Source organism: Pyxicephalus adspersus, chromosome 2 (assembly GCF_032062135.1).
Source record: "Pyxicephalus adspersus chromosome 2, UCB_Pads_2.0, whole genome shotgun sequence".
Taxonomy (NCBI): domain Eukaryota; kingdom Metazoa; phylum Chordata; class Amphibia; order Anura; family Pyxicephalidae; genus Pyxicephalus; species Pyxicephalus adspersus.
In genome coordinates, this window is record NC_092859.1 from 15,861,214 (window position 1) to 15,872,601 (window position 11,388).

At 41.3% G+C, this 11,388-nt stretch overlaps 1 protein-coding gene and 8 non-coding genes across 12 annotated transcripts in view; 7 read left to right on the forward strand and 2 right to left on the reverse strand.

The window, feature by feature from the left end:
• Nucleotides 1-831: 831 nt before the first annotated feature.
• On the forward strand, nt 832-904 carry TRNAK-CUU (transfer RNA lysine (anticodon CUU)). The gene has a single exon. It is a non-coding gene; the product is annotated as a tRNA-Lys (tRNA).
• Nucleotides 905-2,295: 1,391 nt separating this feature from the next.
• On the forward strand, nt 2,296-2,368 carry TRNAK-CUU (transfer RNA lysine (anticodon CUU)). The gene has a single exon. It is a non-coding gene; the product is annotated as a tRNA-Lys (tRNA).
• Nucleotides 2,369-2,747: 379 nt separating this feature from the next.
• TRNAK-UUU (transfer RNA lysine (anticodon UUU)) lies at nt 2,748-2,820 on the forward strand. Its single transcript has one exon. It is a non-coding gene; the product is annotated as a tRNA-Lys (tRNA).
• A 1,736-nt stretch (nt 2,821-4,556) lies between these two features.
• TRNAM-CAU (transfer RNA methionine (anticodon CAU)) lies at nt 4,557-4,629 on the forward strand. Its single transcript has one exon. It is a non-coding gene; the product is annotated as a tRNA-Met (tRNA).
• A 286-nt stretch (nt 4,630-4,915) lies between these two features.
• TRNAE-UUC (transfer RNA glutamic acid (anticodon UUC)) lies at nt 4,916-4,987 on the reverse strand. The gene has a single exon. It is a non-coding gene; the product is annotated as a tRNA-Glu (tRNA).
• A 1,147-nt stretch (nt 4,988-6,134) lies between these two features.
• Nucleotides 6,135-6,206, reverse strand: TRNAH-GUG (transfer RNA histidin (anticodon GUG)). Its single transcript has one exon. It is a non-coding gene; the product is annotated as a tRNA-His (tRNA).
• An 874-nt stretch (nt 6,207-7,080) lies between these two features.
• LOC140322984 (uncharacterized) overlaps nt 7,081-11,388 on the forward strand; it is a 12,278-nt gene continuing 7,970 nt past the window's right edge. The window contains exons 1-2 of one of the 4 annotated variants that reach the window (XM_072399666.1): nt 7,081-7,243; nt 7,510-7,902. In XM_072399666.1, the coding sequence (XP_072255767.1) occupies nt 7,117-7,243; nt 7,510-7,902 (520 nt within the window). In that variant the 5' untranslated portion in view covers nt 7,081-7,116. The remainder of the gene's footprint in view (nt 7,244-7,509; nt 7,903-11,388) is intronic. The other 3 variants (XM_072399669.1, XM_072399668.1, XM_072399667.1) reach the window with 3 other exon arrangements.
• TRNAH-GUG (transfer RNA histidin (anticodon GUG)) lies at nt 9,826-9,897 on the forward strand. Its single transcript has one exon. It is a non-coding gene; the product is annotated as a tRNA-His (tRNA).
• TRNAH-GUG (transfer RNA histidin (anticodon GUG)) lies at nt 10,561-10,632 on the forward strand. Its single transcript has one exon. It is a non-coding gene; the product is annotated as a tRNA-His (tRNA).

Consider the following 11,388-nt stretch of genomic DNA (forward strand, 5'->3'; position numbering starts at 1 on the left):
CAGAGTGATCAGAAGGGGATAAATTGGCACAGGGTGATCAGAAGGGGAATTTAAATTGGCACAGGGTGATCAGAAGGGGAATAATCTTTCAGAATCTTTTTTTTCTAGATTTTCCTCCTTTAAAATTGGGTGCGTCTTATATATAAAAATACGGTATCTTTATAGCTATTGGTTCCAGTGCAGTACTTTATCCTGTTTGTTCCAGCGGAGTTCTTCATCCTGTTCCTGTTTTGGCAATGAAAGCCTCCATTTCACTGATTTATAGTGGGGGTGTGTCACAAATGTTAATTGGTTATATATTGTTGTTAATATTGTTAAAATAGTTATGTTTTGTTTTAATGGTTATTTATTGTTATTTAAACTTTTTAATTGGCACTTTGTTACATGCACTTTGTTAAATAAAATGTATCTTTTGGTTATGAATCAAATGTGTCATTTTGTTTTCTTTTTGCTGTTATCCATCTAACTGTATATAAAATGACTGAGTACAACCTTCAGCACATTCTTTCTGCCTACTTCATAGCAATACTCCACCATAACCTTTCACAGTCCGGATAGGTTGGCCAACCATGGTATTTCCAAGGATAACAAAACTTTATTTTGGACAGAGTAAAGATTGGATTTTATCTGTCCTGGTGATAATGGTCAATGCCACAGTAAGATACTGCTAGTCTAAATATGCCCTTTGTCCTTGGTTGCAGATTCCCCACCCCCACCATAGACTCCCACCATGTGACTTGTTACAACATGTTTCAATATTAGGGAAAAACGTGTGATTTTAGTTTCCATGAGTTGGAGCTGTTGGGATATTCCACTTTTTTACTATCAGCAGCCCGGCTAGCTCAGTCGGTAGAGCATGAGACTCTTAATCTCAGGGTCGTGGGTTCGAGCCCCACGTTGGGCGAATGTTTTTGCATTGCTTTCAAAATTCTTATTGTTGTCCTCTGCTTCATATCTAGTTAAAGAGAAACTAAACTCAAAACACTACAAAAAAATTAAAAAAACACTTACCTTTAATCCTACAGGGCAGCCCAATTCTCCAGGCCGTGTCCTGTATCAGGTCCCATGTCATCCCAGAGCCGACGCTACGGGCACCGCCATCTTCTCTTTTTCCTAAGTCACCCGATCTCGCCCCTGGGTGAAAAAGAAATTTGACCCGACATCTTTAAGTAACTGTCGACTTCTCTAAAGTGCAACTCTCCATATTTCAGGAGTGCTTTAAGCAGCATGCTTTGCTTTATAATGAATAGACTATGACACACCTCAACAACCAAAAATTTAAATTCTGCTGCATTTTTTTGCAGAATACTGTAAGGTACAATGAAGAGGAGTTAGAAAATGGCCCCCAGTCTTGGTGTCACACCCCAGAACTGGGGATGTTAGCTACACATATTACCCCCATCATTTGTTATAATGGTCACACCTAATACCCCCTGCATGGTGATGGTTGCTGCATTCATAACCTCAATCACTACTGTCAATGGCCACACTTATAACCCCCAGATTTGTATTGTTTGTCACACTCATTATCCCCAGCATTGGTGTTTATGGCCACACCTATAACCCCCAGTATTAATGGTGTCAGTGCCTGCAATTACAATCCTCAGCGTTGGGGATAATAGCCACACCACAATCCCCTGCAGAGATGATGGTGGTCACACTTAAAACCCACTGCATTGGTGATAGGGGCCACACTTATTACCCCCTGTATTAGTGATGGTAGGTGCACATATATCCCCAGCTTTGGTTTTTATGAAAACCCAGCATTGTGCCTAAACCCCTCTGAATTGGTGATAGTGACCATGCCTATTACCCCCTGCATGAGTGTCAGTATCTGCAATTATAACTCCCAGCATTGCTGTCAGGGCCATATGAAGATGAGCACATACCTGGGTGTAGGACATCGCTCGGAGGTGAGCAGCATGGTAAGTGGGAAAGTGGTTTTGCAGCTCAGGCCTTTGCCTAATTCCTTTTTCGCACCCAACATTTTCCTTCTTCAACCACTGGGTAGACAGTCATGGTGCAGCTCCATCACATGTATGATAGATTTATCCCAGCAGTTGGCCTATCACTTGCCAAGCTAAAAAGTGACAAAGATATATCCTGCAGCCAGCGTACTTTTGACAATTGATACCAAACAAAAAAACAAGGGCTTTTTGGAAGAAGATACAAAAAAAAATTTTTTACTAAGAAAAATTCTGGCTACTAACTTCAAAATGTCAAACTCAAAAGGGGAGGAAAAGTTTATGTAGTAAAATTTCCACTAGTTGGAGCTGTCCAGTTAAGGAAGCAGTTGCCCGGCTAGCTCAGTCGGTAGAGCATGAGACTCTTAATCTCAGGGTCGTGGGTTCGAGCCCCACGTTGGGCGAGTAGTTTTGTGGCGCTTTTGTGAATTGTTTTATAACAACTTTGTAGGCCAGCACGCCTCCATTCAGTAGCCTACACATTGCATGACAACACTTGCTAATCACAATAATATAACTCTACCTATAATGAAAAGTTTAGGATAAACTTTGACTCTACCATTGTTTGCATTGAGTGCTCTGTAGAAAAGTGTCCTTTGGATTGCGGGATTGTCTATGAAACTCGCCGATGGTGGTATTTTAAAATACTGATCAATTTCGCAACGTTTAATAAGCACCCAATTATAAATGTTACTTGTAACTAGCAAACTACTTTACAAACTCTGGCTCATGGTGCTCATATACTACAACTATATTGGAGAAAAGCGAAGCACTCCACAGAGCGCCCGGATAGCTCAGTCGGTAGAGCATCAGACTTTTAATCTGAGGGTCCAGGGTTCAAGTCCCTGTTCGGGCGTACCTTTTTTTTTTCTAGAACCTCTATTAGTTTATGTTATTGCATTGGGAACTAAAGCCAATTAGCATGAAATGTCTTTTACACTGACGGCAAAACTGCTAAACGTACAATGTATCTCAACATAGTGATCAGGAAAAGGACACTAGCTATATAATTGTGTATCTGGTGGCTTTCCGGCTATTCTTCTGTTCACTATAAATCCTGCACTGCGTAAATCCTAAAAACAAGGATTTTGTTTAAAAACACTCATTTATCTTTGAGATTTCACCTTCCCAGTAATATTTGAGAACCTACATTTTTACCTAATGGGTTTAATATCTCCTAAAACACCAAAAAAAACAAAAAAAGCTCAACCCTCATTATAAAAAAAAACAATAAAAACTTTTAAAAAAATTTTATAATCTAAGACTTCCTTTCTCCTTTTAAACTCACACTAATACATGGTTCCATCTCAAAGACTAAAAGCCTGTGTAGTTATGTGATGATTCTCATTATCCCCTGAGGAAGCCCATAAGGCGAAACGCGTCGGGCACAACTACATTGGAGAAAAGCAGAATACGATCATATTGTGCATAATTCTGTACATGCTGTAACGATACGATCGTTCAGATATAATCCACCAATAATGTACACACGCTAGATACAATCGTTTGATCAATGCAGGAAGTGACATGAAAAAGGAGAAAGTGTACCGCAGAAACATCCACAATCACTGAATGACCGTACACACGATAGATAGTGAACGATCATCAGCCAATCAGATCTGCCACGACGATCGTTCATTTGCAACGACAATCCGTCGGCGTCGTTGGTCAGCCGTTGGTCACCTTTTTTGGCAACAATTTTCGTCCGATCAGTTGTTCGTCGTTCGTTTCCATTGATAATTATTAGAAGTGTGTACACAGCTTAAGCCGACAATAGCAAAAAAATGTAAATCCCAGTAATATCCCACTGCCAAAATTGGCCTTCCACTATTTGTTCCTTAACCATTTCTATATGTCTGCAAAAACGTGGCTTGGATTCTGATATCTGGTTTTTGGATTTGTTTTTTTTTTTCACAAAGAACACTGAGCTAGTTCAAGGTGAATGTTTATTTTTTTATTTGCCTATACTCTGCCTGAACTTTGCCTATATATTTTTGGTGAAGATCTGGGTCATCTCTTAAAGTTTTTTTTGCACATGATCTTCTCTGTGTTCTTCATTTTGTGGCATCCTTTCTTACAGAAACAGGAGAAATGTGGAAATAAAGTCTCCCCCCCAATTTTAGTAATTAACCTCTTTGTGTCTCCCTAAAGGGAACCTGTCATACAGAGGAGGCAATTTCTGAAAATTAGGTGCTTGGTTGTTATGCTGACTCTTCTGCTGCAAAACTTTTCACTTACATCTGAGCTCAGGAAGAATATATACTTCTGTTATATATAAAGGATATACTTTTGTTAGGAGTATGTGATGTATAGCAAAGTTTGCAAAGTGCAGGGATGGCTGGACCACATAGAGTTCCTGCATCTGGCTCACTTACTCTCTTCCAGGGTGCAAACAGAAGGTGTCAGGTAAACCAGGGAGTTTGGTACAAGTATTGAGTCAGGCTCTTGATGCATCTGGCTCCCTTGCTGGTTAACCAGGCATCCTGAATCTTGCAGTGAAAAGTGTTTGTGTGTTACATAATACTGAATGTTAAATAACATACAGTTAAACAGCCCCCATGTATCTGAATACTGGAAGCAGGAAGCACAGCTGCCTCGTTAGCGCAGTAGGTAGCGCGTCAGTCTCATAATCTGAAGGTCGTGAGTTCGATCCTCACACGGGGCACATGTTTTTTTTTAGTTTAGTAATACGTTGCTTTTGTTTTAAATGCACCCTTATTGTACCCTTACACTTACAGTTTAGCAGTTATTATGTATAAAGTGGAAAGTATATTCTGCAAAACTGCTCATAACCCATAAACTTTGCAGTCATTAATTTTTTTTTTTAATAAATTGCAAGAAAATGAATTGCATGATATGCATATGAATAACCACAATACATATATACATTTTACCAAGCTTTAAAATATCACTTAACAATGTATGTAGTTTATTAGCTAAAAAGTCTAACCTTCCCATACCGGGAGTCGAACCCGGGCCGCCTGGGTGAAAACCAGGAATCCTAACCGCTAGACCATATGGGAGATCTTGCCTTTTAACGACGTTTTGAATCATGGAAGCTTTGACTCATATAGTTATTTCCTAAACTCTGTTACCACTAAAAAAAATAATGTAAAGTATATTATCTGCATGCAAGTGCTTTTTACTGTGGTAATAGAGCCTCCAAATGGAGCAAAAATGAGCTGAGGGTGTTTCTTGGCCACCTGTTGGGTCATACAGGTAATAATAATAGTATGCAATAATATAGTTCACGACAATAACCTATAACCCTGAGAATCAAGTTTAACTTCCTGTGTTTTGCCTTCTAATCCTCCACAGTTCTTGTCCCACTTACCTTTCTGAAATGATAGAAATATACTCCCCCAGCCGCTCTCTTCGCTCCTCCAATGACCTACTAATGACTTCCTCACTCATAACCTCATCACACGCACGGCTCCAAGACTTTTCTAGAGCTGCCCCAACTCTCTGGAATGGTCTTCCTCGTCCTATTCGGCTTGCTCCTACTTTGTAGACCTGTAACTTCCAGAAATATGTCCGAACAAGGGTTCTAGTAGATATGAATATAAAAAATGTTTGAAACACACAATCATGTAAAAAAAAAATACTTTAAATAAAATTAAAGGAAATTAGGCGAAGATCAGCAAAGGTAAGATAAGACACAGTGTTACACACTAGCCATCCAGGGAATACCTGGCAATTTTTAAAACTTTGATTCTGTATTTATTGGGGTTTGTTTTGAATTATTTTGTATGACGTGAACGATCAGCGGGTCCAGGTAAGATGCCGGCCGGTATCTTGTGTTCCGCCGGGCGGTATCTTGTGTTCCGCCAGCCGGGCGGCGGAACACAAGATGCCGGGCGGCGGAACACAAGATACCGGCCGGCATCTTACCTGGACCCGCTGGCACCCGAAGCTGGAGATCGACGGAGGACGACGCTGGAATTGGAAAACGACGCTGGATGTGCAGCGGGACCATGGAGGTAAGCATGTGACAAAAATACTGGCTTTTTGCCCGTACCAAGGTCGGGCATAACGGCTAGGTGGTTAATAATAATAATCATAATAATAATATAGGAGGAAGCTGTGCTATGGAGAGGTTGCACTTTAACTCAAAGTTTTAGTAATTATTTTAACACTTGGGAGTAGAGAAAAAATTTCTGCTTGCACAACTGCCGTGACCCGGATTCGAACCGGGGTTGCTGCGGCCACAACGCAGAGTACTAACCACTATACGATCACGGCTAGCTGCCTGGTGAGCTGGTTTCCAGGGGTCTAATTTGGCTTCTTGACCTTATCTGTAATGACGTCACTACCGCTGCTGCTTCAATGTGATATGGAAATTGGAGGCTGGAGAGAGAGAGATATATTTTTTATCATTTTGCACTCTAAATAAGGATGCACTGCAACACTTCATTTTCCAAACTGGCACCCCCCCCACCCCCCCTTTCACATTAAGATCCACCTAACTTGGTCAATAGCCTAATAATAGATACAAATAATAAAGTGTATGTGGCAGACTGACAACACTGAAGCTAAAAGGAAAGTAATGGATTGGGGTTCTCCGGCTGTAACAGGAAGTGATGACATTTTCTTGCATGCCATGTGCAGCAAGGCTAGAATTCAAAATGAAATAGTAAAACACAAGTCAATCAATTCATGTGCTGATAAGGCTAACAGAAAGCAAAGATGAGTTTGTCACTGCACTGCTTCTCTTTTCCCCATCCAGTCATTCACTTGGATGTATCCCGTATAACCTGGGCTCAAAGCAGCAGGATGACTGATGGTGGTCATTAGACCGAGGGCATCTATTGGTAGAAAAACAGTACTGCATTTAATGTACAGCGCTGCGTAATATGTTGGCGCTATATAAATCCTGTTTAATAATAATACTGCAGAGGAACTCAAAAAAGCTGATTTTGCAGTTTTTAATTTGTGTCTGTAGTTCTTTAACAAAACCAAATAATGTGAGACATGATGCCAAATATATTGAACAACAGATGATCTAACAGAAGGGGTTACAGGACAACATTTATCTGCACAGCTACTACTACTTTAATAGATTTCACTGCCCTGGAAAGTTTTAGAAATGCCAGTGGGCGTTTAGAAAAATCAGAGGCCACTTATCATCCGGGCGAACCCTTGGCCAGGTCACATGACCCATATAGGGTGTGGGGAGCCGGGGGTTTTCGTGCGTTGCATCACATTTCTGCTAAGACCTCCAAATCTGAGGATGGGAGCGCACAGCCTCTATCAGACTTTTTGGCTGTTAAGCCTTTGTGGTAAGACCATTTCCTTCACATCCCAATCTTGTCTCTTGACAGACCTAGAAAAAAAGAATTCTTAGCTTGTAACTGCGTCTGTGAAAATATAGGTCGCACATTCTACAGTTTCCTGTTTTAGGTTATTATATGTATAACGTATAACAAAGAGACGAGGTGGGACCAAAAATCCTGCATCAATGTTTTTGGTGCATTAGCCCAATGCAAACTATTATGACATAACTCTTATGGGTCCTCATTCTATATTTATGTTTTTCTATATCTAGGTATGGACCAGGCAAGGATGCAGCTAAAAGGATTTTATGACCTGATTGACACCCCGGCTGGAAGTTCCATACTGCTACCCACAATGTATATAGTCCACAGAGAGAACTGGAATGGCTTCAGCCCTTCATTTAGGTGGCAGCATAATGGATCTCTTATCTTGTTCTTCAGTGGGGAGAATTGTTCACTGGCTTCAGGAGGATTTTTTCAGAATTGCTCAGGAAAGCCTTTCATAATGGGAAGGAAGGACAGCGATATTTTATTCTTCCCTGAAAATGCCTCGCTCATGCTTCATAATGTACAGACACGTGACTCCGGATTATATAAACTAGACAGCAGATACACCACTGACTCCGTCCTAATTATACTCAATGTAGAAGAATATAAAACTATAGGTAATGTATTCTCTTTCCTTCTTTTTTTTAAAATAATTTTTATTAAAAGATATCAAGGTACATACAGAAAAATAAGGTTGTTACATTGTACATTTCAAAATCATACAGCAAGGTAAAGTTTCAACATCACACATTTTCAAGTCTGCAGCATGACATCCAGTAAGAAATAAATACATCATAATGAACCAACTGTGGTATGTCTATGAAAGGAACCATGACATCTCCAGTTTTCCAAAAACTTTTATAACAGAGAAAAGGAGAAGTCGGAATAAGCAACTTAAAACGGGGGAAAGTAAAGAAAGAGAAAAGAAAGAGAAAGTAAAAAAGAAGGGGGGGGGGGGTATTGACCAGCTATACAATCAGTCACATCTCTGATGCAGCAACAGAGTACGAGTAAGCACCAACCATAGTACACTTTAATATTCAAGGGAGGGGCTGTAACAGGCGGCAATATTCCTCTGTAGTAGTAAAGTGGATCCAGTGGTACCAGGTCTGGGCAAATTTATTCACCCTCTTAGCATCTGTGGATATGAAATCCTCCATTTGATATATATCAGCCACCCTTTTGAACCAATGTAATACAGTCGGGGGGGCATTATTTTTCCAAAGGGCTGGGATACAAGCCTTAGCTGCGTTGAGGAGGTGTCTCAGTAGAGAGTTACTATAGCTCTTGCGGGACATGTCTGAAACATGGAGGAGTACCAGGGCCAGATTGTGTCTAATATCCACTTCTGTGAGTTTTAAGGTGATATCAGCCACCGAGCTCCAGTATGATTGTAATTTAGAGCAGAATTATATATATTCCCAGAAAACATGAAGCAACGTACCCTGTGCGTCACCACATCTCCAGCAAGTGCTATGCGAGCCCGGGAAGATCTTAGCGAGTTTCATAGGTGTTCTCTACCAGTGGGTGGCCAGCTTGTAAATGGTTTCCTGATATTTGTTGCAGATAGACGCCTTATGGCAGAAATGGAGTAGCATATCCCTCTGATCATCTGTAAAACAGGTGTCTAAGTCAGCTTCCCATCGGGCCACAAATGAGGGGAGCTCCGGCGTATGTGTAGGGTTTGGTAAATATGGGAGAGTGTACCCCGCATAGGTTGTCCCGCGGCACACAGGGCCTCAAAAGGCAGGAGGGATCGGGCAAATGTATTTTCTCTTTCCTTCTAACATTCTGATAACAATTTTGGATACAAGATTGGGCATGCAAGGGGACAAATACCCCCTGGGCCTTTTGTTCTATAAAAGTCACCATATTCCAGTGTTGTGCCAATTTAGTCAATATATGGTACACAATAGGCCTGATTTATTATAGCTCTCCAAGGCTGGAGAGGATACTAAACCTGGGTGATCCAGCAAACCTGGAATAGAGTAGTTTTGCTATTAGTAATTGTTTTCAATCCTGGACCAGATCTATTCCAGGTTTGCTGGATCACCCAAGTTCACTGAATAAAGTGTATCCTCACCAGCCTTGGAGAGCTTTAATAAGTCAGGCCCAATGAGTGAATGTAGCTCTTATATAGCTATAGATGGAGTGAGTCATGGCTATGAACAATGATCTACAAGAAGCCAAGGGTTTTTTCCAACTACCTTTCATCTTTACACTCCACAAACCCACATGATAAATCTAACAGTACATGGGGAAGTCTTCCTGCCTCCCATATGGCCATTAGGGTGTCCATGGCAGAAATGGAGGGCCAGCAGCCTTGCTATGAAGCCACAATTGCTTGATCAATCTCGAAGGGTTCCTAGTCATACCTAGTCGATTGGAGAGCCAGACATGATTGGAGAGCCAGACACTTCTTCACATTGCAAGGAAATCTCATATTCCCATATCACTTTGCTGATGTAGCAGCAGTGACATCATTACAGAAAAGTTAGCCCAAATCATTCCCCCCTAATAGCCAGCTTACCAAACAACTAGCCGTGATCGTATAGTGGTTAGTACTCTGCGTTGTGGCCGCAGCAACCCCGGTTCGAATCCGGGTCACGGCAGTTGTGCAAACAGAGTTTTTTTCTTAACCTCCCTGGCGGTATGATTATTGAGGATTTTTAAATGTAAAAACGATTTTTAAATGTAAAATCCTCATTATTTGAAATGTCCTGCCCAGTCCCGCCTACCTGCCTAACGGTCCCAAAGTCTAGCCTAAGACTTGCGAGCAGATGCCCAGCCAGCATCTTCTGCCCCTGGGGTCACTTCAATTAAAAAGAGAGTTTTTAGAAATGGTATTTTAGGTCAAAATCTTAATTGGCAGTGCAGAGAACATGATGACAAACAGGGATCAATCATGGCAAATCACCATTAGTGTGGTGGTCAGCAGGAAGAATGCTTCCTATACTGCTGGTCAATAGGAAAAATGTCACCCTTACAAATAGCCAAAAAGATCATTGGTGACAGTGGTAAATGACCTGAGAGGTACAAACCGCTTAGTGATCAAGGAACCTCTGTTAACATCTGCAGGAACCTACCTTTACTGTAACTCAGCATTTCCCAACAAGGGTTGCTCTAGAACAGGGGTGCTCAACCTCCAGCCCACGGAGCTGTCAGATCTTGCCTTCTCCTATTTCCATATCACTTTGCTGGTGCAGAAACAGTGACATAATTACAGATAAGTTCAAGAGCCCAAATCATCACACTAGAAGCCCGCTCACCAGCTAGCCGTGATCGTATAGTGGTTAGTACTCTGCGTTGTGGCCGCAGCAACCCCGGTTCGAATCCGGGTCACGGCAGTTGTGCAAGCAAACCTTTGCTTCCTGGCAGTATGATTAATGAGGATTTTTAAATTTAAAGGCAGTACATTTAAAAATCCTCATTATTTTAAATTTCCTGCCTACCTGCCTAAGGGTCCCGCCCTCCAGCCTAATACTTGTGAGGGGGAGAAGAAGCGGGACATCGCTGGAGGACACTGCGGGCACTACTGCAGGACGCCGCTGAAATGTAGGAACAAGGTAGGAGGTTTGAACTTTGTGGCTCGGGGTTACCGCTTTTGGTATGGAAAATCCACTCCAAGTCACATCTGGGAATACCGTCAGGGAGGTTTAAGTCCCACCTTTTAAAATAATTATCAAATGATCTAGTGCAACTACAGCTATTCAATTTCTATAACGGGCAAGTTTTTTTAAGCTAGGCTGAAAACTTAAGAGAGAAGGGTACCTGAGGGAAATAAGGACCTACAAAGTGTATGGTGCCAAAAATGAGATTGTAAGCTCTTTTGGGCAGGGTCTCTCCCTCTCCTCCTCCTGTGTCATTGTTATTTGCTACCCCTATTTAATGTACAGCACTGTGTAATATGTTGGCACTATTTACATACTGTTTATTATTATTATTTTTATTATTAATAATATTAACCCCCTAACCGCTAAGCCCGTAATTTCTCGCACTAAATATTTTTGCTCTTTTGGTTAAGCCCGTATTTTTTCGCCTACACTAAAATCCCCACTTACCTGGTCCCGCTGTGCTAATCCAGCGTCGGTTCCGTGTTCCAG